The sequence below is a fragment of the Tiliqua scincoides genome, chromosome 1 (assembly GCF_035046505.1).
Source record: "Tiliqua scincoides isolate rTilSci1 chromosome 1, rTilSci1.hap2, whole genome shotgun sequence".
NCBI lineage: Eukaryota > Metazoa > Chordata > Lepidosauria > Squamata > Scincidae > Tiliqua > Tiliqua scincoides.
The window spans coordinates 185,102,037-185,127,544 of record NC_089821.1 but is presented as its reverse complement, the minus strand read 5'-3'; the positions used below and the strand labels follow the sequence as shown (position 1 = coordinate 185,127,544).

General features: G+C 42.7%; 2 protein-coding genes and 1 long non-coding RNA gene across 3 annotated transcripts in view; 2 read left to right on the top strand and 1 right to left on the bottom strand.

Annotated features, from left to right (window-relative positions):
- The window catches only part of MDN1 (midasin AAA ATPase 1), a 126,816-nt gene extending 117,723 nt beyond the window's left edge, over positions 1-9,093 (top strand). Inside the window, exons 93-102 of the mRNA XM_066612686.1 lie at positions 789-956; positions 1,121-1,275; positions 3,015-3,095; positions 3,775-3,890; positions 5,101-5,275; positions 5,652-5,725; positions 5,825-5,939; positions 6,773-6,836; positions 7,458-7,600; positions 8,203-9,093. Coding sequence (XP_066468783.1) covers positions 789-956; positions 1,121-1,275; positions 3,015-3,095; positions 3,775-3,890; positions 5,101-5,275; positions 5,652-5,725; positions 5,825-5,939; positions 6,773-6,836; positions 7,458-7,600; positions 8,203-8,391 — 1,280 coding nt within the window. The 3' untranslated portion in view covers positions 8,392-9,093. The remainder of the gene's footprint in view (positions 1-788; positions 957-1,120; positions 1,276-3,014; positions 3,096-3,774; positions 3,891-5,100; positions 5,276-5,651; positions 5,726-5,824; positions 5,940-6,772; positions 6,837-7,457; positions 7,601-8,202) is intronic.
- LOC136638660 (uncharacterized) lies at positions 754-13,875 on the bottom strand. Its single transcript, XR_010793641.1, has 3 exons — positions 13,667-13,875; positions 12,462-12,598; positions 754-1,159 (listed from the first exon to the last, which is right to left on the bottom strand). It is a non-coding gene; the product is annotated as an uncharacterized lncRNA (long non-coding RNA).
- Positions 13,729-21,600, top strand: LYRM2 (LYR motif containing 2). Its single transcript, XM_066612675.1, has 3 exons — positions 13,729-13,930; positions 17,145-17,285; positions 17,881-21,600. The coding sequence occupies exons 1-3, from the start codon at positions 13,886-13,888 to the stop codon at positions 17,959-17,961; spliced, it is 267 nt and encodes an 88-aa protein (XP_066468772.1). The 5' UTR covers positions 13,729-13,885; the 3' UTR covers positions 17,962-21,600.
- Positions 21,601-25,508: the final 3,908 nt, after the last annotated feature.

Sequence of the window (25,508 nt, the reverse complement as noted above, 5' to 3'; positions counted from 1 at the left end):
AGGCAGCTGACAAGCTGAAGCCGAGCCATTCCATCTGCTCTGAGCGTGGGAGGATGGAGGCCAGAATGTGAAGCCAGATCGGAACGAAACACCTTGAATGTAGTGGTTCTTGAAAGAAAGAACCTTCTTTCAAATTGTAAAAATCCCTATTTAATAAGGGATTTAAATAAAAGCCTGCCTATGTAAACCGCCTTGAATAAAGTCTTGAATAAAGACCAAGAAAGGCGGTATATAAATACCTGTTGTTGTTGTTGTTATTGTTATTGTTATTGTTGTTGTTATTATTATTATTATTATTATTATTATTATTATTATTATTATCTAGCATTAGCAACCTAGCTCCTGCTTTTCTGTAATCCTTGTGAATGTCAGTAGAATTCCACCTTGGTGGGTCCTGGCCATAGTTGAAAATGCAGTGTTTTCATGATGGTTATGGATTTTTATTAAATTCACCATTTTTCTTGAAGAGAGTGTTTGAGAGGATGAAATCAGACAATCTGTGATTTGAATTAGGCAAGTGACACACGCTCTCGCTCAGCCTTCCATCTGCTATACGGCAACAATAACACCGATCGCATTTATTTGAGGGGAATAGTCTAAAGATTACAACATAATGAATTGATTCTGAACATTCTTAAGCACTATATAAATATTAAATTTTAATTATTTCTCTACCAAAATTTATTTTATTTGTTGTCTTTCAAATACCGTTCAAATAAGAGCATAATGTTAAATTCAATCTAAAACACAGTCTTAAGATTTTGGTTTGGTGTGTTTATTGTCACCAGATGTAGCTAGTGAAGAACAACAGAAAATGACAATGCCTCTCAATGAGGATAATGAAGAACCAGTTTCTGAAGATGCTGCTATGGAGACAGACACTCAGAATATGGAGGATCTTAAAGCAATAGAGAAACTGAATCCAGAAATAAAGATGTCTGACTCTTCCAAATCTGGTATATTTGTGGGCTTCTTACCTTCATTATTTCACCCTTCAGGAATAATATCTTGATTGCATTCAGTTTTATTGTTAATGTTTCTAAAAAAGTACTGAGGATGCCGGAGTAGAGTAATAGGCAATATGAGTACAATACAAAGCCATGCTGCATTTTGCTTGTAGGATCTGAGGAGGTGGAATTAGAGGGCCAAGCTCTGAATCCTGAAGATGACAAAGAAAGAGGAACAGAGAAACCACTGTCAGAAGTAAAGCCGGAAAGGACTAAAGATTCTACTATACATACTGCCCATCAGTTCTTGAAAGATACCACTTTCCAGGTAAACCACTAGTTGTACAACGTTGTATGTATAGGTAGGATATGTTTGACTTAACTAGATGTAACAATAACTTGATCACAGTGCTGCTGTAATTGCAGTTCATCTCAGATTGCAAAGTCTGGTACTGGATCAACTTTTTGAGTTCCATTAAAGAGACAACTCCACTTACAAACAGTAAAACAGTGGTTCTCAAACTGGGGTCACAACACCTGAACACAGGTTGTATGAATGTTCCTGACATTCCCTGTAAGCTGTGCAGCCACACAGCTGGAATTATTGCCCTATACAGCTTCCCCCTTGGCAATCTGGAGTTCAGTGATGATATAATTGCCAAACACTCCTGTGTGTGTGTATCTTTAAAACATTTCTAACACGCCTTTCCAAAAGCTCAAGGAGGCTAACTTAATACATAAAACACAGCAAAAAATGATTTAAAAAAAGTTAGAGACCAGTGCAGCAGTAATATAATAATTCTAAAAACCCATAGATTAGTGGTTCTCACACATTTAGCACCGGGACCCACTTTTTGGAATGAGAATCTGTCAGGACCCACTGGAAGTGATGTCATGATCAGTCGTGACATCATCAAGCAGGAAATTTTTTTAACAATCCTAGACTGCAATCCTACTCACACTTAGGATGTAAGTGTAACTCATTACTTGTAAGTCCCATTTACAATCATTGTTAAAAGATTATACATAGTAGCTTGTTAAAATCTTGTTAAAAGGTCCCCAAATGCAGTCACATACCATGGTAGCATCAAGTCTAATATATTAAAAATAAAACATTGAAATGAATGGGGACCCACCTGAAATGGGCTCGCGACCCACCTAGTGGGTTCTGACCCACAGATTGAGAAACACTGCCATAGGTCTTGACAGGTAAAAAAGCAATATACAACCAACAAAAAACATGTGAATACACAATAAAACAGGTTTCATAAAAGACAGCCAGGAGGGTTCCACCCTAGCCCAAGTTCAAAGGCTAATTGAATAAAAAAATTTATTCTTATTAACATGCACCAACTCCACCAACTCTTAGTCACCAGACTGAGAGAAAAACTATATTTCGGGTTGCTGTCAAAAGAAAGTTTGGGAAACACTGTGGTAGCAAATAGGATGGGAGACACACCAGGTGGCTCTGTGCTGTTAGGAAGGACAGGTTATGAATTTGATCCACATTACTCAAGCTGATAACTTGCCCTGTGCTAGTGCATGTGTAGTAATGAGTTGTTTACAGGAAGATAAATTGGTTGCATTTACCCACTTGTTTAAGGATAGGGTACATACTCTGTGATACAGTAGTATATTACAGTGGATAACATGCTTGCACAGCTGTCCTCCATGGTGCTTAGGTATCCCTCCTCCTGCTGCAGTCCCACAAATCACATCCCATGCTTCTGCCAAGGTTTCCCACCTTCAACAGTGGGGAGTCAGGTGGACTTTAGAAGAGGTGGTGGGGGTAGGTAGACTAGTTCTGTTATCAATTAAGTAAATATAACTTTAAAATTTTGTTTGCTTCCTTTAAATGTCCTGCAAAATTGTTACATTTTAATAGAAATTAAATCAATCATGCTTGTTCCGTATAAAAATGTAGATCTGAAACAATTGTGGTGGTAGAAGATTAGAATTAAATTTTGCTTTTGGCTTTGTTCTTGTGTATTGTACATTGCAATAATCTATGAGATATATTTTATTCTCCGTACTGTTTGATTCCAATCACAATTCCTTATATTCAAGCACAATATTAGGAATCCTGAAGATCTAAGACAAGAACTTGAGAAGCAGCTAGAAGTTTGGCAGACTGGAAGCATCGCTGAGGTTAGAGAATTATTTAATCACATGCATACATTTTTTTAGGATATGCAAAATTTTAAAGCCTTGGTTCTGAAACAGTGTTAAATATTGGGTGTGGGTACTGTTGTTGCTGATTACAAAACATTTACGTAGTCCCCAATAATCTTCAGCAATACATGGGTGGTATTTATAAAGGTAAAGATACCTAGCTAACTCTTTTGTGTACGCTACATGATGTTAAAAAGAGAGAAACTCAAACATCTTGAAATAATTATAAAGACACTGATGCAAAAATATTTATGACTGATGTACCTTGAATCAAGGTTTTGTACTTGTACAGTAGAATAGGTTGTCCTCAGAAAACTATTTTGCAAGCTCAGCACTGAAATCTTAAGATCTCATAGATACATTGAGACTAAAGAGATTAAACCCACTGCATCATTCCTTTTGGCAGTTGTTGAAGCACTGATTTGATATCTGTGCTACTTTTTATCTCTAAAATTATTTTTAGCTTAACCAGCCAGAAGGAATGCAAAAATAGGTATTTTCTACACAAGTTATGATGCTTCAGCTCAGGAATCAGCTTTTCATCAACTTGTCATTTCCTAACTTTGAGTTCTCTCTCCCCTAGGAGATAACAGCACAGCTTTTCACTTGTCACTGATCAATTTGTTGGGGATTGTTTTGTGTGTCAATGTTGCAGGAGAAAGCAGCATCAGAGATGTGGCAGAGATACCTTCTACTCACAGCACCTCTTTCACAGCAGCTCTGTGAACAGCTCCGACTCATACTAGAGCCGACTCAAGCAGCGAAGCTGAAGTAAGTTTGGTCTCTGAAACCTTTGCCCTAGCCCTGTAACCTTTCAGTCTGCCAACAAGGCAATCCTCACAGTTGGAACTAATTAATCATGTTACCACTCCAGGATGCCTTCCATATTCCATTGGAGTCAATGACAAAAATCCAAAATGAATCTGGATTGGGTGTTGCATTATGCACACGTACTAATATGCCATGTGTACCATGTGTCTTTTATTCTTTTGTCACATATGTCATATTTTTATTTTATGGATATGAAAGAATAATTTGCCCCAAGGTAAAGAAAGGCTGATTCATATGTGTCAGTTCCTTAGATTTAAGGCTCACTTAAACTTAAATTGATATGCCCCAGGTCCAATTCAAGCATTCGATCCATTTCTCACATTTTTCTCTTGTATTTTTTTTTCTTTATTAAAAAGTTTGAAATGAGAAGTGGAAACACCATCACATGGCAAACCAGGGTGGAGATGCAGGCCAGTGCATTATCCCACCTACCACATTGCTTTCCCCCAGATTTTCTTGGGAATCGCTACTCTAGCCCACCATTCTACTCCTCTGGTTCCACATTTCCTTCTGCCTCTCATTCTCTGCCTTTCCAAAAGTGAAAGTGCATCAGAAGCAGCACCACTGCTGGTCCAGCAGTGATGGGTAAGGAGAGGAGCAGCACACTAACTGCTGCCTGAAGCAGTTGTCTCACCACATCATATAGCCAAATTTGAATGTGCAGTTTGATTCCATGGAAGTGCAGAAAAAAAGCATAGCAGTGTTAGTGGCAGGCACAAAATTCAGACTTCTGAGAATGTCAACTTTTTTAAAAAATTTTTAGAGACTTTAAAGCTGCACAAATTTGCTAGAAAATTGCTAATTCTAATTTCATTCTATTTTTAATAAGAGTATAAATAGCACGCGGAGATGATGGTGGATATCAGGACTGATATATTTTAACTGCATAATTTTTGAATCCAAGTTAACTTTGCTGTTGCTATTACTTTGAAAGAGTTAAATTTTCAGTATTCTACCCACATTTTCTTGATTTTAGAGCTGTAAAAAACTTTCAGTTTTTCAAAATCAACTATTCAATCCACATTTCTTAATCTGTATTTCTAATGTCATAAGCTTCTTGTTCCTGTAAAATAGTTCCTTTGAAAGTAATCTATGAACTTTTTTCCTAAAATGAACAGGTTGCTAATACTTTGCAATTTCTTTCTATCAGAGGTGATTACAGAACAGGAAAAAGACTGAACATGCGTAAAGTAATTCCATATATTGCCAGCCAGTTTCGAAAGGATAAAATCTGGTTACGAAGGACCAAGCCCAGCAAACGACAGTATCAGATTTGCTTGGCCCTTGATGACTCTGCCAGCATGATAGACAACCACTCTAAGCAGGTAAAACACAAATTATGAAGAAACTAAATGGTGCCCTTAGATGAGCCAGGATGTTGTAGTGGTTCAGGATTTAGACCTGGAAGATTGTCCAGGAACAAACATTCCCTTACCTTGAGGAGGTCTCTGTGACTGCCCCCCCCAATTGAAAGATGCAGTGCATGCCCTGTTGGCACCACTGCATTAGCACTGGAAAGATGGATAGGATTTGTACCCTTGCAATACTTGTAAAATAGCATCAGATACCACAGTGTTTAAGGAAAGGTTCTCTTAAAAGAAATGGCATTGGTGTGTCCGTGGTTAACTCTTCATTCTGTACCAGGTATTGCCTGTTAACCTATATAATGGGATCCATCTTAATTCAACTTGTTTTCCATAGCTTGCTTATGAATCCTTGGCAGTGATTGGAAATGCTCTGACTCTTTTAGAAGTGGGACAAATTGCTGTATGTAGGTAAGCATGAATTTATTTAAAGGGGTTTTTTTACACTGAATGTTAGCATAACTTCTGTACCTCCATAACTTTAAACTGCACACTTCCAACTAATTTCAGCTTTGGAGAGACAGTTCAACTACTGCATCCATTCCATGAACAATTCAATGAGCAGTCAGGAACCCGGATACTACAGCTCTGCAAATTTGAACAAAAGAAAACTAAAATAGCTCAGGTATTTGCCAGTCTTACTACTTGAATGAATGGTACAGCTATTTTCCTCAAGTGTTTAATATCATGTTCTTAGCTACTGGAGTGGATGGAAAAGGGGCAAAGAAAATTGATCTATTTAGAGAGCCCTGCATATGTTGTAGATGAACATACATGGAACATTTTGGGGGAAAAATGTGTTTTCCCTTAAATAGCTCTTATGCAGAATCCCAAACTGTCTTTCAATTTGAATGAAAATGAGTCAGTCCTTGAGCTAGTTTTTGCTTGTCGTTTGCAAAGTCAAGCACCATCTGATACATTGCTATAGGAAATGTGATTAACTATAACAGTAGTTCCCAACCTTTTCCTGAAGATAAGAGAATCTTATTGCACTAAATCCTTGCGAGAACGTGCAGAGGGGTGGTGATCCACCGGTGATGTCACTTCTGGATTCGTGGTACTGCCGAAGTAAAAAAAGGGAATTTTCTTACCTGGCAGCGGTGGTGAGAACCCAAATTTTGCGGTGTCTCTAGCTGCTGCGACTGAGTAAGTCCAAAATACCCAATTTTTTTTTCTATGGCAGAAGTGCCATCACTGCTGCCCCACCATCACCACTCCCCTTAAAGGGGGAATGCCATGGTTCTCGTTGTTCTGGAGGGCCACAACCCTCCTCAGGTTGGGAACCACTGGACTATAAGGCAAGAAACTGGTAGCAATCACCCAGAATATACTGGATTAATTGGCTGTAGTTGCTGTCTTTCAATCTAGGACAGAGAGCTGTAACAAAAAAGCACTGAAGGAAGCAGTGTTCTCAGAGGTTTTGCTGTAATACATTAACCTATTCTCTTGTTTATTCAGTTTTTAGAATCATCAACAAATATGTTTTCTGCAGCACAACAGTTGTCTCAGAACATGACTCCAGGTGAGATGTCTCCTCTTTTTTTAAAATACTAAATACATTGTCATTGTAGTATAATTATCTTTATACAAAGTCTACCAGGTGTGTTTATCTCTGAACAGAATCCTGGTGATTTAAATAGAAATTGATTCCAACTTTTCTTAAAATAATGAAGCAGTAATTGAAAATTTGGTACTTCGCTCTGTGTTATTTTTGTGCTTCCAAAACTGTCTTTCACTGATCAGCTTGTGCTTTATTCCATCTGTGGCTTTCAGAGCATTAAGTACTATTGATTGGGATTGCTATTTTTAATTAGTCATTTTAAGAAATAAGTCTTATATCTGATTTAGGGCTGTAATCCTATGGACACATAAAACAGCCACTTCTTTCTCTTTCGAAAAGTGAAATAATTGAGAATATATTAAAACGATTCAAGCTCTGACGAAATGTTGGTATTGGTATTATTTTCTCTGTTTTAGGTATCTTGTCTATGTTGTGTCAGTATCTAGACTTCCAGGCCCTTTGGGGGAAGGGACTGGTCTTATTACTCTGTGTAAAGCACCATGTACATTTATGGTACTGTATAAACAATGATGAAAGCAATGATTTGATAGTGAAAACTGAAAATATTTCTTTCTGTCTTAGAAACTGCTCAGCTGCTCCTGATAGTATCTGATGGAAGAGGTCTTTTCCTTGAAGGCAAAGAACGTGTCACAGCAGCTGTTCAATCTGTTCAGAATGCAGATATCTTTGTCATTTTTGTAGTGTTGGACAACCCTAATTCACGAGTGAGTATGTGAACAATTGAACGGTAGTACTTTTCTTAATTGAGTGTAGGGGAAAAAGGGTTAGTTGTAAATAGGCCCAAGGCATGTGGTATTAAATGAGTTTTCTGATGTTCTACCCTTGACACATCCTGCATCCAGCATTGAGGAAAAAGACTCTCAGTGGGAGTCTAGTTTGAGTTACCCTCTCTCAATCCTGTTGCGATTTTAACTATGGATGTGTTTGATAGACCAGTGCATGGAAGATCGAAAGTAATCTAAACAATGACAGCCCTTAAACAGTGGTATAATTATTCTTTTCCTTGGTTTGAACATCTCACTTTGATCTCCCATAGATATTCTTACACTGCTTGCTTAGGGTACTATTTGCTCCTTCAGAAACCAAATCCATCAACTTGGAGGACTAATATAACTAGGGGGTTGGGTGGCAGCATTGGTTTTAGATAGGAAAATACTTTTGGGGGGAGAGATTTGAAGGGAGATGAAGACAGGGAGATAACTGCCCCAGTCTTTGTAGATCTAGACAATGCACCATGCTCTAGATATGGTACTTTTGTAGCCGGGTTCTGATGCTGGGTTCTCAGCTTTGTCATTTTAATTTGCAGGATTCCATCTTGGACATTAAAGTGCCTATATTCAAAGGCCCAGGAGAATTGCCAGAAATTAGGTCTTACATGGAAGAATTTCCCTTTCCTTTCTACATTATTCTTAGAGATGTGAATGCCCTTCCAGAGACTCTCAGTGATGCTCTGAGGCAGTGGTTTGAATTGGTGACTGCTTCTGACAGTCTGTAGAATTCACCAGACCAGGGGAACATCTGGTTGCCAGTGAATGACAAGAGCTCATCATTGAGTTGAAGCTGCTGATCAAGTGGGCCAGAAATCACTCGTTGAAAACATGCATTCTCCCTCATCAAAGCCAGAGACTATGCAATTCATGATGAATTTACATAGACTGTGTTTATTTACATCCTTGTCTGTATCTGGAAACAGTGAAAAGCTACTTTTTCCATTTCGTTGCTGTCTGAGTAATTTATTCTAGGATTTATTTGGTATTTCCATATCATTAAGAAATCAGTGATTCTTAAGACTTTATTTCTATAGTATTAAGAAGTTAGTTTTGCTTCTGAGAAAGAAGTCACAACTAGAATTACTTAACCATAAGGAAAATATTTGTCGGTTTTAGGTTAACCCATGTGAGTGGACCCTGTGTTTGGGGGGAGGGAATGAATTTACACAGCCAAAAATCACACAAACTACTTGAATACTTGAACTGTTAGATATTGATGAACTGTCGCTAGTTGTCTGATAATGCCAGAAGGGTATTTTTATGACATGAAAAACTCTGCATTATCATTTTACACTGTGAAGTTTTGCCCTCTGTCCAAGGCAATATTAGACATGCATTTTGGTATCCTAAAAGCATGCACAGGACTCTTTTTGTTGTTGTTGTTGGTTTTTTTAATTTTTCTCCAGCCCCTTTTTCCATTGCAAAAACTATGCATCATTTGTGATTACTAATAAAGATGTTTTGCTATTTGTAACTGCTGTGTCCATTCTTGGTCAGAATGACTGAAGCGGAAATACAATCTAAAATAATTTAACTTGGCCTTGATTTGGATATACCACAAGACTGTAGCTTGTTCCCTAAACCATGACTGGTTTCACAACCAGATTGGTCAACTCTTTGTGTGGTCTCCTCCTCTCCTAGGAGTGTCTGGCTGCTGTGCTAAAACCCCTCAGCATTGCTGAACTCCTGGCAAAGGTTTGCTAGATCAGCTTGACTATTGACCACTGAGTAGTAAAAAAGGGACTTGGAAGCTGAGCATCCTGCTATTTCTGAAGAGACAGCTTCCAAGCATGTGGTGTTAACCTTTTCGTCTCCACTACTCCAAAGAAGTGCAGGAGGCTCTTAAAGACATTTAGCTTTTGGAGTGGCCCTTTTGCTATTCCATCTCAAGTCAGCTCAGTCTCCTCCATCATGCTGCTGAGAAAACAACCTAGTAGACAGTGGCAGATTCTGCTTGCATGCAGACACTCTCTAAGTGACACTGGGGGAAGGATTGAGTTCTTTGGAATTATCTGGAGAGTATGAGCCTCTGCCCATGTGTTTACCCTGAGGCCACAGCAGGAAAAATTGGGCTTGCTGTGCTCAGTCCTCACTGCTGCATTGCCCAAATGGGAGAGTGCAAGTAAATGACAGGATGAATCGGCCACCTCTGCACTCCTCCTGTGGATCCCATGGGGCTTGGGCCCAATTCTCTCTATGGCACTGCCAAGTAGAAACAGTAGTTCACCCTGGGCAATGTGCCAGTTCTCCCCCCCCCCCACTGCACCACCCAGAGAGTGCAATGAGAAGTGCAATGAGGCGGCAGCAGCTCCTGCCAGCTCCTATGACTGGTCCAGAGGCAGGATAAGTCATCACCTTCTCTTGTTCACTAGTTCACTGTCTCTGGTGCCACAGCAAGCACAATTCCTTCTGCTGTTCTTGCACAGAGCAAGAGAGCAGGTAAGTCCTGGAAGATCCAGGTTCTCAGCCATGAAGTTTCCTTGGGACAGTCTTTGTCTCAGCCTCACTTAATTACAAGGTTGTTGTGAGGACAAAAGGAGGGAAAGAATCAGAGAGTGACATCTGCTGGTCCAGCATCTGCAGATTTGATTCACTACAGATGCCAACAGATACCAGAAGCCCACATTTAAAGCTCTTTAAAAACCTAGAGCAAAATCCAAAGTTTTTATCTTTTTGTGGCCAAACTATGCTGTTTCTAAGTGTAGAGCTGTTTTTAGCAGTGAAAGACCCACATCAGGGTCACACAGGTTTCTTTCTTTACCCAGGCTCATGCCAGAATGCATTGAAATTCCTACTATTTTGCTGATTGGCCATGAAAAGGTCAGAACCCTGATTTTGGTACTCCTTTTTCTTGGCTTTAAATATGGATTTCAGTATCTGTAGATTCCTGTATCTGCAAGGGGTTCTGGAACAGAATCCCTGCGGATAGTGTGGTCAGTCTGTACACTACCCTGAGATCCTTGGAGGAAGAACAGTATAAAGAATGAGACAACAAGCAGCAGCTGTTTGCAGTAATCACTTGCCATTTGTGGGGGGATGGGGGAGAAAGCCCTGTGTCACCTGCCCTCTGAATGGGGGGGTATAGTTGGGTAGGTTGCAGGTACAATGCCGCAGATCAGACACAATGTTCTACTATTTTGAACTGTTACCTTTAAAAAAGGGGGGGACACACTCTAGTACCAGAGGACAGACTTCCTCTGATGAATATAGATAATGATTTTTTAAAATGAATGCTACCACATGTCCAAACACCAAATGGCAAACCTCTGTTGTACTGTACTGCATGAGAGCAAGAAAGGGCTTCAATCCTTGCAAAGTTTACTAGTTCTACAGGGTGGGCCAAAAGTTAGATATGCAATCTGATTCAAGTTGTTCCTTGCAATTCTGTGAGATGTGTAACCAAATTTCTCACCCATAAGACCTTGACAGGCTCATCTGACCAGATGATGCAAGACTCAAGGAAGCTATTTTCAACCTTTTTCATCTTGCAGCACACTGACAAGTCACTAAAATTGTCATGGCACTGTCGTGAATATGTACATGTTAGGCCTTGGTTAGCATGTGAAGCCTGAACCAAACTAAGTCAGTAACTGAGAAACTGCTAGCAGTTCCTAGCTGCAAGAATGTGAGTAAACAAAGATCTTTGTCTCTCCTTTGCTGGCCAGAAAGGACAGACAACAAGAATTACAACCCATTGGAATGTAGCACCTTTGCAGACAGAAAGGCGCCTTATCAAACTGCTGAAATGCAGCTGTGGATCTCCAGTTGGGAGGGGTAAGAACTAAGAGGGCTAGCAGCCAGGCCCACTCTGAGAAGGTTCTGTCCTCAAAAGTTTCTGATTGGACAGTCTAAACAAGTATGAAGTCACCTCAGCACTATTAGCATAAGAAGTATAATAATGAGGGCGCAAGGGGTGTGTCCGTATCCCTTCTTGGACAGAGGTTTTGGGTGCAACATCCTGCATGATGGGAGCTCCATTGTCCAACATGGGCATCTGGCCTCACAGGTAGCCTGGAGCTAAAAGATCTACAAGAATAACTGGCCCAGTTGAGAGATAGCCAGCTAGCTTTATTATTTTATTGCTGATATGTATCCTAGATGTTTATGCCGCTAGCATTTGCTACCTTATGTACTTAATAAACTAAAATCTATTTTACTAAGTTGTTTCATTGTCTGTTGGGGACAAAGGTTCAGAATCCTGCCTAGCCGTTCAGCAAGGTACCAAGTGCTCATTGAGGTCTAGTAACTTGAAAACTGAAGCTTTAATTGGAGAAGGAGCTCAGTGCCTGCAAGGGATAGAGTTAAGCCTAGAGGGTCTCAGTGTGCCTGGACTGAGGCACTGGCACATACAGGGTGGTGGCAGTACTACTGAACAAGGGGCCTTGAGGGCTTTAGGGTTCGAGAACCAAGAACTCCAAGTACCCCAAACCCCCTTAAGTTTGCGACAGGCACACCATGCTGCCAGTGGGAGTTTAACATCACCTACTGGCTCAATAATTAATGACCTCCCCCCAAATTCCCACAGCACACCTGCGGACCACTTGGCCACGGCACAGTGGTTGAAAATGGTTGGGCCAAGGACTGTGACTAAGGGCGAAATCCTGACCAATATTCCTGCACTGACATAGCAGCCATGCAGACCCAAGGTAAGATAACAAACATGCCCTTACCTTGAGAAGGAGCCCCTTGACTGCCTCCCACTGCAGGTTGCAGTGCGTGCCACATTGGCACAGCTATGTCAGTGCTGGAAGGTTGGTTAGGATTACGCCCTAAGTTGTTGAAGCTTGTTCCTTACCCCACAGTAAAATTGTAGAGCCAGTCTCAGAAAGAGGCAATGCTGAAGCTGCTCCCATCTTCTTCCTCCTCTTCCTGCTGCTTTGTAAGAATTCCCTCCACTAGCTTCAAGAGGTGGAACGGTCATTATTATTATGCCTAGAAGAAAATGGCATTTTCTAGAGGTACAGCATTTTAGAGTTCACATGGCCATTTAGGGGCATTTGATGAGTGCGTTCATCAGCATTAGAAGGCTGTCCAAACACCTGTGCAAACTTTTTCTGAATGAGGGCTTTTCTACTTGAACCTGTGCCGCACCAAGAGTACCTCTGAGCAAGTGCAGAAGGCAGGATCCTAGAGGTCAAGATTCTAGAGGTGGGCGGGCGACTATTTTTCCAGGGTGGGCAATAACAACGGGTATCTATACCGGTGTGCAAAACGAAAGGTGAAGTCTGGGGAAACGTCAAAGACCCAAAAATGGGAGGTGGGCAAAGTGCTGACTCAGGGTGGGCAACGCTCACCTCTCGCTTCAGCCCTGCTGCCAGCTAAGAACATAAGAACAGCCCCACTGGATCAGGCCATAGGCCCATCTAGTCCAGCTTCCTGTATCTCACAGCGGCCCAACAAATGCCCCAGGGAGTACACCTGATAACAAGAGACCTGTATCCTGGTGCCCTCGCTTGCATCTGACATAGCCCATTTCTAAAATCAGGAGGTTGCACATACGCATCATGGCTTGTAACCCATAATGGATTTTTCCTCCAGAAACTTGTCCAATCCCCTTTTAAAGGCGTCTAGGCTAGACGCCAGCACCACATCCTGTGGCAAGGAGTTCCACAGACCGACCACATGCTGAGTAAAGAAATATTTTCTTTTGTCTGTCCTAACCTGCCCAACACTCAATTTTAGTGGATGTCCCCTGGTTCTGGTGTTATGTGAGAGTGTAAAGAGCATCTCTCTATCCACTTTATCCTTCCCCTGCATAATTTTGTATGTCTCAATCATGTCCCCCCTCAGGCGTCTCTTTTCTAGGCTGAAGAGGCCCAAGTAGCCTTTCCTCATAAGGAAGGTGCCCCAGCCCAGCAATCATCTTAGCTTTCCTGAACAAGGGCGTTTCTACTGGAACCGGTGGGAAAGCAAGAGCACCTCTGAGCAAGTGCAGAAGGCAGTGCCCTCAGCAGCTTCCCTACACAGCTCCCCCCCCCCCCAGCGCGGTGTCCCACTCACTAGGCAGCCTTCGCCCAGCCTCTCGCGTGGGGGCGGCTGGTCCAGGGGCGCGCCCTGCAGCCCACAAGGCGGGCGGGCGATGCGGAGGCGCCTGCTCCGGCCACCTGCAGAGCCCTTTGCTGCCAGAGGCGGGAGCGCGGCTGCTTTGCTTCGCTCCTGCCCCGAACGGAGCGAGCAGGAAGCAGGAAGCGAGCGCGCGCCTGCCTGCCTGCGTGCGCCATGGCGGCCTCCAGGCTCCCGCCGACCGCGCTGTCGCTGAGACAGGTGGGCTGGCTGGCTGGCGGCGCTGGAGCCGTCTCCGGGGCGCTGCCGGGCGGGACACGAGGGGGAGGCTCCGTTGGCTGCTTGGGGCGCAGGCCGTGGCGGGAGGCAGAGGGGCGCTTGGCAGGCCAGGGGCAAGGGGGGGGGCACGAGGACCCAGGCATGCAGGGGGTGGGGGGGGCGATGTTCTTTTCCCTCTCACACAACACCAGCAGCAGAGAAAAGAAAATATTTCTGTTACCAGCCCGTAATTAGTCTGTGGAACTCCTGGCCACAGGATGTGGCAATGGCACCTGGCCTAGATGCCTTTGAAAGGGAATTGAACAGACTTCTAGAAGGAAAGTCCATCACAGGTTACAAGCCATGATGGGTATGTGCAACCTCCTGAGGCTCCCTCTGAATGCCAGATGCAAGGGAGGGCACCAGGATGCAGGTGTCTTGTGTGCTCCCGCAGGCATCTGGGGGCCCACTGAGCGATGGACAGATTCAGGTGGGGACTGGGCAGATTTCTATAAGAAGAGTCCATCACAGTTTACAAGCCATGATGGGTAAGCGCAGCCTCCTGCTTTTAGAAGTAGGTTACAGGAGAAGGCCAAGTGCAGAGGAGTTGCACCAGGATGCAGGTTCGCAGGGGGTGGATAGAGGCATGAAAGTTTCCCTCTCACACAACACCCTAACCAGGGGACATCCGCTAAAATTGAGTGGCAGGAGAGTTAGAACAGAGAAGTGAAGATATTTCTTTACCCAGCGTACAATTAGGCTGTGGAACTCCTTGCCACAGATTTCTAGAAGAAAAGTACATCACAGTTTACAAGCTGTGATGGGTACATGCAACCTCCTGGTTTTAGAAGTAGGCTAGCACCGAAGGCCGGGTGCAAAGGAGTGGCACCAGGATGCAGGTTTGCAGGGGGTAGATAGAGGGATGCTGTTGTCCCTCTCACACAACTCCAGAACGGGGGACATCCACTAAAAGAATGGTGGGAGAGTTAGGACAGACAAAAGTTCTTTACCCAGCATGTGATTAGTCTGTGGAACTCCTTACCACAGGATGTTGCAATGGCACCTGGCCTAGATGCCTTTAAAAGGGGATTGGACAGGTTTCTGGAAGAAAACTTCATCACAGGTTACAAGCCATGATGGGCATGTGCAACCTCCTGGTTTTAGAAATAGTCTCCCTCACAATACCAGATGCAAGGGAGGGCACTAGGATGCAGATAATTTGTGTGCTCCCTGAGGCATCTGGTGGTCCACTGAGAGATACAGGAAGCTGGACTAGATATGTCTTTGGACTGATCCAGCGGGGGTCTTTTTATGTCCTTATGGCAGCTTAGAGGCCAGGGGCTTGGCCAGCACTGCTACAGGGTCAGGCTGACCAGATGTCATAACCATGAAAGAGGACAAGGCATCCCACAATGTAGGACAGCCAAGAAAAATGTAGGACATGACACAATAAAAGCTAAAAATGTATTTTGAGTTCATGTGGTTAATTTAAACACTATATTATTGAATTTAAAACTATATTACATTTAATTTATTAATTACAAGAAGGCTCTGTGCTGCCTACAGGGACCTGCTCACAAAGATAAGGATGTTAAGTTCTTTTCCAGGACACAAGGCTAAAAAAAAAGAACATGTCATGGAAAAAAGAGGACATCTGGTCACCCTGTATGGCAGAGCTTTTCAGACTGGGCCGTCACAACACCTCAGCCTGTGGGCCCTGGCCTCTGCCCCCTCACTCCACTTTCGATGTTGCGGGGAGCCCTGCGGAAGGTCATGCAGGGCTCCCCACACCCCTGGGAGACTGCAGGAGGCTCTGGTAAGTATACCCAAGCCCCTGCAGCCCCCTGAGCAGTGCGATCTCCCCACCCCTGCTGCCTCCCCCCGTCCCTGCAAGGATTAGAGTGGTTTTCAAACTCCTGGAGAGTTTGAAAACCGCTTATGTATGGAGTGACGTTGCTGGTTCGTGCTACAGTCCTCTTTTGACCCTGTAAGTAGGCAGTGGCAGAGAGGAGTGTGTGTAAGTGTTCTACATGTGCCCGTATGAACACGCTTAACCCTGTGAATCTGCCCTTTCGTTATTATTTAAATAATAATAATGACATTTAGAGCCATAGCAAGCTATTCTAGTCACACAACAGCATTCAAAGCCATAGCGAGTTATTCCAGTCACTCACCAAGTTAATACACCAGGTGTGCCACTGCTCTACTGACGTGCTAGCAGCTCTACAAGTGGGCTAACTTGCATGGAAACTATATTGGTGTAGTAAATCGATTTATATGCAGTGGGGGTTTGTTTAGAATAGTTGGGCAGTTAAACATTTACCTTAGGCCACCAACACTTGTGTGCCAGCTCCAAGTGTCCTAGCAGCAGGTAATGGTTGGCAACCTTCAGTCTCGAAAGACTATGGTATAAGCCTACAGCACCCAGTATTCCCAGGTGGTCTCCCATCCAAGTACTAACCAGGCCTGACCCTGCTTAGCTTCCAAGATCAGACGAGATCAGGCACATGCAGGGAATGACAAGTTAATTCTCAAGTGAATGGAAACTGGGGAATGCTGTGGTGAAGATGTCCACATGGAAGAGTTTTCAAAAACCTTGAATTTACTTGTGAATATGGTATCATATCTGCCAGCATTCGGCCCTAAGTGAAAAAGAGACATTTTAAGCTATTTTTACAGGAACATTTTTCCCCTCATAGTATACAAGGTGGGCATTTGTGCGAGCCGGTACCTGTCAGCATAGACAATGTGGGTTAGATAAGACTAGTGGTCTCACGAAGTATAATAATAATAATAATAACAATAACAGGTATTTATATACCGCCTTTCTTGGTCTTTATTCAAGACTTTATTCAAGGCGGATTACATAGGCAGGCTTTTATTTAAATCCCTTATTAAATAGGGATTTTTACAATTGAAAGAAGGTTCTTTCTTTCAAGAACCACTACATTCAAGGTGTTTCGTTCCGATCTGGCTTCACATTCTGGCCTCCACCCTCCCACGCTCAGAGCAGATGGAATAGCTCGGCTCAGCTTGTCAGCTGCTTCAAGGTCGCACGGTGCCGGTGGCCTCAAACTGGCGACCTTGTGGATGTTATCTTCAGGCAGACGGAGGCTCTACCCTCTAGACCAGACCTATGTATGTCAGGTTCATATTCCTACAAAAATCTTCCTGAGACAAAAGGTCATAATAGTCCATCCTCTTTAATATATTGCAGTTCATGAGAAGGCAGCAGGTTCTTCAGTTGTACAGGAAAATTCTGCGAGCTATTCGTCAGGTACCTCATGAAGCCGATCGTCATTACCTGAGAGACTGGGCAAGAGCAGAATTCAAAAGAAATAAAGATGCTACAGAAGAGGTGAGAAACAGTCGTCCACAGGCCCATGCGGTTCTGCTAACTTGATTACGATTCCTGTCTGAACCAAGAATTTCAAAGAGACTGTTCAAAACAAAATTGGAAAATAATGATTAGTTTTGTTCTGTTGCATTTAACATGCAAGAGGACCAGACAAAATATATTTGGAATATTTGTCTTTTTGACCCAGAATGGGGGTTGCCAAGTCTCCCTTCTAGGCTGCAAGCTGCTTGCCTGGCTATAAGCTTTTTGCTTATATGTTCAACCAGGACACCTTATCGCTTTGTGCGAATGCAACCCACATAAACAAAAGTAATGGGCACAGGGGGATGCAGAGATAGGGTTCCGCCTTATCTTCAGTTTCCAGTATCTGCGGGACACACCAGAAACTTATTCTCTGCTGATACAGAGGGACGCCTGTACTTGAATTCACTCTAGTGAAATGCACATATGAGGCAATCTGACTGTACAACTATGCATTTCATAGGCTGAATGTTTGGCCCATCAAAATAAACATGGAATTACAGCTTATGTTGTATGTATATGAATGCTTATTGTCATGTAGGTGTGTACTGAACATACCATTTCTGCTTTACAGGATGCAATTAGAATGATGATCACTCAGGGCAACATGCAGCTTCAAGAACTTGAAAGAACACTAAAACTGGCAAACTCCTAGCTTTGTTCACTCACTGACTGTCAATACAGGGTTTGTTTTTAAACATAGCTCTCTAAGCTGACATTAGATTTGGAGAAACCCTCAAGGAGCCCAATGGTGATTTTGGCCTGAACTTCCTAGGAATCAGTAAGAAAAGTCAGACAGGGTAGACAGCAGTGCAAGAGGTTGGAAAGGCTGAATGTATTCAGAGACTGAGCTGTGGCAAGAAGAAGCACATAAGAAAAAAACTGTGGAAAGCTATAAATATCAAAAATGCAAAAGTGAACTGTATTACCTCAAAAATGTGAACTGAGCCTGTAAACATCATTACCTGTACACAAAGGCTAATTACATTAGCCTGTAAACAATCATTTAATTGTTATATTACAGAACTTGTTATTTACAACCAAGTATTATTCATACATACTAACAGATAAGGACAAGTTGATTGCCTTACAGTACAATCCTATGTATGTCTAATCAGAAGTAAGTCCTATTGAATTCAGTGGAACTTACTCTGAGGTAAGTGTATATAGAATTGTAGCCTTAATTTTCTTCTGGATTTCTGCTTGGAACATGTTGACAACACCTGGGGAACTACTGGGACCACTAGGTCACCAGAGCTTTATGGGCACAGTCTTTGTTTTCTCATCAGTTACAGCTCAACATCAGTATCTGCAGGGCGTCCATTCCCAGACCTGTGTATACTGAAACCCATGGATAATTAAGGGCGCAATCCTAACCCATGTGGGGTTAATGGATACGTGACTCACATAAGGAGTTGATAATTATCGATAATGGATAATGTGAGTGACGTAATGGTCTCCATGAGTGACACCCAACTGCAGGATGCAGCACGTCCCATTGGCACCGCTATGCCAGTGCTAGAAAGTACTGACATAAGCGGTTAGGATTGCGCCCTAAATCAGCTGGGGGGGGGGGTTGCTCCATAGCAGAGGTGCTCTCTCTTTTTCAAAAATCTAATGAAAACTGGCAGTAAGTGATAACACAAAACCAGAGTTAAAATGTCTTTATTTCAGAGCAGTGAGAGAAAAAAGACAAGGCAGAACTGTTCCTCACAATATAGTTGACAGTGAATTGAGAGACTGAGCATTTACCCAAGCTTGAGGTATACAGTCATTCCCGGGACTACCCAGGGAGGATGTTCCAAGAGGCTCTGGAAGTGCACAGAACTCCACAGAGATCATGAAGAAGAATGGTCATGTAATACAGGACCTGGAGAGAGCAATTTAGGCAAAGGAACAAAGTCTCCAGGTGATTGCACTAGCCTACATTCTGGGTATATATTTTTCTTAGCAAGTAACAGTGGTCTTTCTATCAGAAGAATTTTTGAAGTGACACTCTGCTGCAACAATTTTTTTTTAAAAAGCAATTGCATTAGAATTGATATTTGCTATCCATTGCAATTCAGGACAGCTAGATACTGGGAAAGCTCCAGTAGAGGATGAGAGACTAAGGCTCAAATCCTAACCAACTTTCCAGCACTGGCATAGCAGTGCCAATGGGAAGTGAGCTGTATCCTGCAGTTGAGTGGCACTCACAGAGGCCTCCTCAAAATAAGGAAATGCTTGTTCCCTTACCTTGCAGCTGCATGGCCCTTATGTCAGTGCTGGAAAGTGGGTTAGGATTGTACCCTAAATGTTCTAATGAATGTCCCAGAGGCAGTTAGAGAAGAAAAAGTACTAACATAATCTAACATAATAGCAATCAAAGTTTGTTCTCCTAGCGCAAGTCTCTTTTAGTACATACCTATGAAGGCATAGGGAAGTTGTCCTAGCCAAGGCATAGGGAGGTTGTCCTAGATTGTCCTAGGTTGTGCTTTATAGCCAAGACCGTTAGGAGCAAATGGGAGAAAATACTAGGCTGCAATCCTAAGAACAGGTCCTGGGGAAGTAAATACTATTAAGGCATTGAGACTAACTTCTGAATAAACCTGTAGGGCATTGAACCACACACATCGTTTAAAAGCTTGAAGCAAGTTGCAGCATCCTGTTTTTGACACACCATTAGTGCATGTTGTACAATTAAACCTGTATTGCGTATAGTCATGTAAAATGAAGGTTCCCCCTACTATCCTTCCCTATACTAGAACAGGGGTGTCCAAAGTTTTTGGCAGGAGGGCCACATCATCTCTCTGACACCGTGTTGGGGGCCAAATTAGTTTACATTTCAAATTTGAATAAATTTACATAAATGAATATATTAAAGATGAACTTATATGAAAGTCTTGCAATAGCTCAAGGCCTATAAAAGGCCTTGCACAAAGCAAGGCTGGCCTTTCCTTTGCTGCTGCTACTGCATCACAGATGTGAAACAACAAGCAGTGGAGGGAGCCCTCATCCCACAGCTCACTCGAGAGACCAAACAGTTGGCCTCACGCTGAGAGCAGTTGCGTTGCGCCAGTGTGGGCTCCAACAAATCTCCGGAGGGCCAGAGGCTCATTGGAGACTAGGGGCTCCCTGAGGGCCACAAGTTGCCCCAGGGCCGGGTTTTGGGCACCCCTGTACTAGAATACCGATTTTAAATGGTACACAAGAATAAGGAAGCACCTTGAAAATCGGGGCCTTTCATTCTGTATTTCAACAGTTGCTCTAAGCAATTCTACCCACAACCAACAAGTGGAAATAGATTCCAGCTGACAACTCTCTTCTTCACCAAGTATAAAAGGCAGTTTGGACAGCGCACACAGAAATCGACATCCAGTCCCTGGGGGTATATAGTTAAGCATCTCATGGGGGGGGGAGTGGATAGCACTCTCATTGAGCCAGCCTCAATGCCTATCAATAGTCCTGATAGCCTTTCCAGCATGGGTGAGGATGGAGATGGAGTGAGAACCTTTGGTGCAGCAGCTGGCACTCAGCTTTCTCTGGGTTGGGGCCTAGTACTGGGGGAATTGAAAATAAGATACACAAAAATGTAAAATTAGCTGGTTTGCCAAATTAGATCACAGTTTTTATCTGCAACAGTAGCTCAGACTTGCAACACCTTTTTCTATAATGCACATCTATTACAAGAGAACAGGTCCAGCCTTGTTGTACACAGATTTGTTATACACGGATTTGACTCAACATGAATGGCCCCTGCAAATGAGAAAATGTGCTGATCCCTGGAGAGGGGGAAAAATGCATCCCTTTAAAATCAGTTTTAAAAACTGCTTTTTACTGTTGTAAAGAGACAGTCATACAAGTGATTACAGGTATAACCCAAGTAGCCACAGATTTTTCTATCTCAAAGCTGATGAGAAGGGCCCTTTAAATGAAAGGAAATCAGTCATTTAATAATGCCAAAGAGGGCAGCCAGCTGACCATCAATAATTCTCTCTGCAGGATTCACATCTCCCTTCCCCCTGAGCATGTGAAAGAAGGCTAAATGGCAGCAATTATCACCTTCTCCATTCTTACCCCTCACTGGGTCTCCTGGTGAAGGGAGGGATTGCTGCCTCCTAGTGAAGCCTAAGCACCTGGAGAGACTGTCTCTGTGTGCATTTCAGAAGGTCAGCAAGGCTGTTTCAAATCACCAGTGCGTTTTCTGCTATCCACCTGAGTTCTTGGAACGGAACCCTTGCGAATCATGAGACTCAACCTGTATATAGTATTTAGGATTATTTTTCTCCTGATTAAAGTTGTTCCTAGTTTTGAATTTTATACAGTATAGCTTCAACATCTTTGCAAAGGAGTACAATAAATGTTTAGCTTACCTGTGTGTTAGGCTGAGACTTGAGCGATGGAGGTGGCAGTGCGCTGGCCCTGTTCTAAAGGCCATGTTACTTACTCCAGCAAGTTTTCCCTGCTCATTGTAATGGCTAAAGCAAATCCATGTGCACACTCGTTTGCATATACACCTTTCCTCCCTACTGTATAAAGTGAATGCAATGGTGTACCAAAAAGCCCCAGAGATGCACTTGAAATTGTATGGGTCACTTAAGTGTCCTTTTGATTTGAATGCAATTTGTATATCTCTTACTTCTTGGACTGCACCCTGACTGAAAGCTCCTAGTGCATAGCAATGGGTTGTGCATCTGTCACTGTTGTCGGACAATCTTTATGCAAATATTCACTCACAGATCATATGCTGAGTGGCAGTAAACCAGTTAGATGCAGTGTCTTTTCCCCCAACAGGCTATCAGTACTATCTGAACTGACTATACCATTATTTGCAAGGGACCCAGATGCACAAGGATCACAGCACACACACCCCTTAGTGCTACATGTGAGATATTTTACTCTGTGGGGCACATTTGTTTACAAATGAAGGAAAAGGGCATGATTCAAAGCAATCGAGTACAACTAGAATGTTCAGAATGCGAGTTATCAAAAAATAAATATTAGATATATTTAAAAACTGCACTTGTGATATTGCAGCACTGTAACATATATACACTATAACACTATGTCCAACCCTTGTAACATTTACAGTCCAATCCTATACGTGTTTACGCAAATACCATTTTGTTATAAAAGTTATTCCCAAATTCAGTGTGCACCAGATTGCTGACTTTAAATGCTCATATATTTCTGGAATGCAATAAAGGAATTAAATCTATTTTACCCAAAAAGGGGTACAAGTCATAAGAACTGAGAGACCATTTATTTATGAATGTAAAAAATGTGGACTATTTGAATTAAGAAACATGAGACTTAATGTATAAAGACCTTTCTGTACTTTTACAAAGACATCCACCTCTCCTCTTCAAGGACTCGGTTCACGATGTATATGCTGTTTGGTAATGGTGAAGCTATAGTTAGGGAATCAGTTTTGAACAACAGTACATTTTGATCCAAATCCAGCTCTATAGTTGTGTGAACACACAGATGGGGAAGTGCATCCCAATCAAAGCAATGCAATATAGGTGGATGAAAGGGTACAATCCATTTATGCCAGCTATTCCCAATCCAGCAAGTGATACACATATTTAAACCTGCTTATGCCATGGCTTTTTAACCGGCAGTACTTCACAGTATGGCAGATAGTACTTGACCGCCCCTGCCATGGTGACCACATGGCCCAACTGCTCTAGAGATGAGATGCCTGGGGCATTGGTGCTTTAGTGGGCAGGATGTGGTTGTACAGCTGCTTGGCTCTTTAAAAGGTATCATTTGGGTAAGGAGAGTGCAGAGTGAAGCCCCAGCTGTGAGGCAAGCCACCCACTCCTGGATCTGGCTGCCGTCTCTGATGATACTTGCAAAACTGGTACCTACAAAAGGTGGCACTTAAAAAAAAAAAGAGTAGAAAAACCTCGGCTTACATACATAAATCTTGGCTGGATTGGGGTTTTAAATAGAAAAAGAATGAAGATGTTCCCTATATTATACTCTAACATTACCTGCTAAAGTGAACGTACTCACAACTTATAAACAGAAAACTGTTACAAAGACATTTTATAGTCAAAAACACTCAAGCAAACATTTAAAAACATTAGCAAAAAAATTTTTATAAATAAAATAAAAATTTGGGGCAAAACCCTCAAACTGCCCAATCTCAAGAGCAAATGGAGAGTAATCAAAACCTTACAGTGCAAGCAGACAAGTGTCTACTCAGAAATAAATCTCATTGAGTTCAGTGGGCTAAGCGTGGACAGGACTGCAGCCTTAATACAGTTTTGAAGATTGCTTGTGCTGAAAGGATGGCGTCGGTGGCAGGAAAAAGCCCCAGGTGCAGCACCTGCAGGGCCCACTGGAGCTGCAGCACCACCTCCACCCACCACAGGACCGGTGGCACCTCCGCCTACACTCCGGAACACACTGTGGTTCCTTGGCACTCCAAAAGCCTTCTGAGCCCTCCAGAGCACCTTTAACAGTACTTTCAACTTCTGTCGGGAAACTGGATGTCCTGTTCAAGGCACTCCGGAGGTCTCAGAAGACTTTTGGAGTGCTGAAGAAAGTTGCACAAGGCTCCGCAGTGAAGGTAAGTATCCCCCGGGGAGGATGTTGCGGAGGGGTGGTGTGTTGGCAAGGGGCGGCATAGGGGCCAGGTCCATTACTGAATGTCATTTACATGGTGCAAGACAAGATTTACTCCAGGGCAGAAATAACTAACTTCTATAGAATCTAGGGCCACTCAATTCTACAGACAATGGTCTGTGGGTTAAAAGCATCTTTTGCTGCTCCAACTCCTTAATAAAGTTGCTACCATCTAGCAGTCCCTGCTTCATAGTGCAGAATTGCATGCAACTGTGCACATTTGCATACTAAAGGCAAACAGAAATAGCATTAAAGCAGGGGTGCTCAATAGGTGGATCGCGATCTACCGGTAGATCACGAGGCAAAATGAGTAGATCGCGGAGTGCCAACCCCCCCTTCAGGTGCCTCTGGGAGGAAACGCCAGGAGTAAGGCCCATTGTACTCAATGGGGCTTACTCCCAGGTAAGTGTGGCTAGAATTGCAGCCTCACAGCCTAATCCTAGGCATGTCTACTCAGGAGTAAGTCCTGTTATACTCAGTGGGGCTCAAGGTACACCAACATACATTGTACACATAAATGTTATATGTTATGATGGCGCGAACATTGTAAAAAAAACTCTGGTAGATCTCCGGGCCTTGCTGGGTTTCAAAGTAGCTCTCGAGTCAAAAAAGTGTGAGCACCCCTGCATTAAAGCATGAAGCCTCACTCATTCAGCTTTTTTTCCCCCTGTATGAGCAAAACCAGCAAACTTGTTATCATTTCTTGATTAAAATGTGCTATGACCACTAGGGGGCTACTTATCAGTTGACCATTGTTTTAGGTCTGGATCTGGTATTAGTATTTCAGGGATTTACTCAGAGGACAGCTTTTCCCAAGAGTAAACTTTAAAATCAAACATTATTTCAAACTACGCACGACTGTCCATGAATACAAACATGCTAATCAACTTTGGGAAAGGCAGCAGAGAGCAGGAAGGGCTACACTATCTGGGGAGGCATCACACACACAGTTCCTGTTTCCACACACAATTCCCCATCCATTTAGGAAGATGCACCCGAAACAGACTTAACCATTCATAGTGGGTATAGCTTGATCAGTACTAAAGAGCACTGGGGGTCAATAAAAGGATAGTGCATAGCTGTGCATGAGGAAGAGGCAGTCTTGCTAATGTTGATCACTTATTTGTTTATTCTTTTTAAACATGAGCACTCCTGAGCTTAAATAGTACAGCAAGAGAATGCTCAGCTTCAAAACAGTGTTTTAAAAAATATATAAAACTTTAAAAAATATTCAAAAAATGGCACAGGCGTTGGTTATGGGGAGAAGGAACAGGAGTTGTGGCATTCATCCCTCGTGATATCGACAGATCACATAACCACATTCTACATAGAATTACGGTCACAACTGGCACACTCACTACACAGGGATTAAAAGAAATACTTTTTCCAGCAAGGAAAAAATAAAGTATAGTGTTACTTTGAGAAATATGGCCTCCCTTGCAACAATTTCCCAATTATTGCATGAACAAAATTGTCACGGGGAAAAGTCCCAAATCCAAAAGGTGGGAGAGAGCCAGTACATCCCCAAAATTAGCTTAATTGCTGTTTGTGAAAAGATCCGTTTCTCTGTACCTCCCACGAGTGATG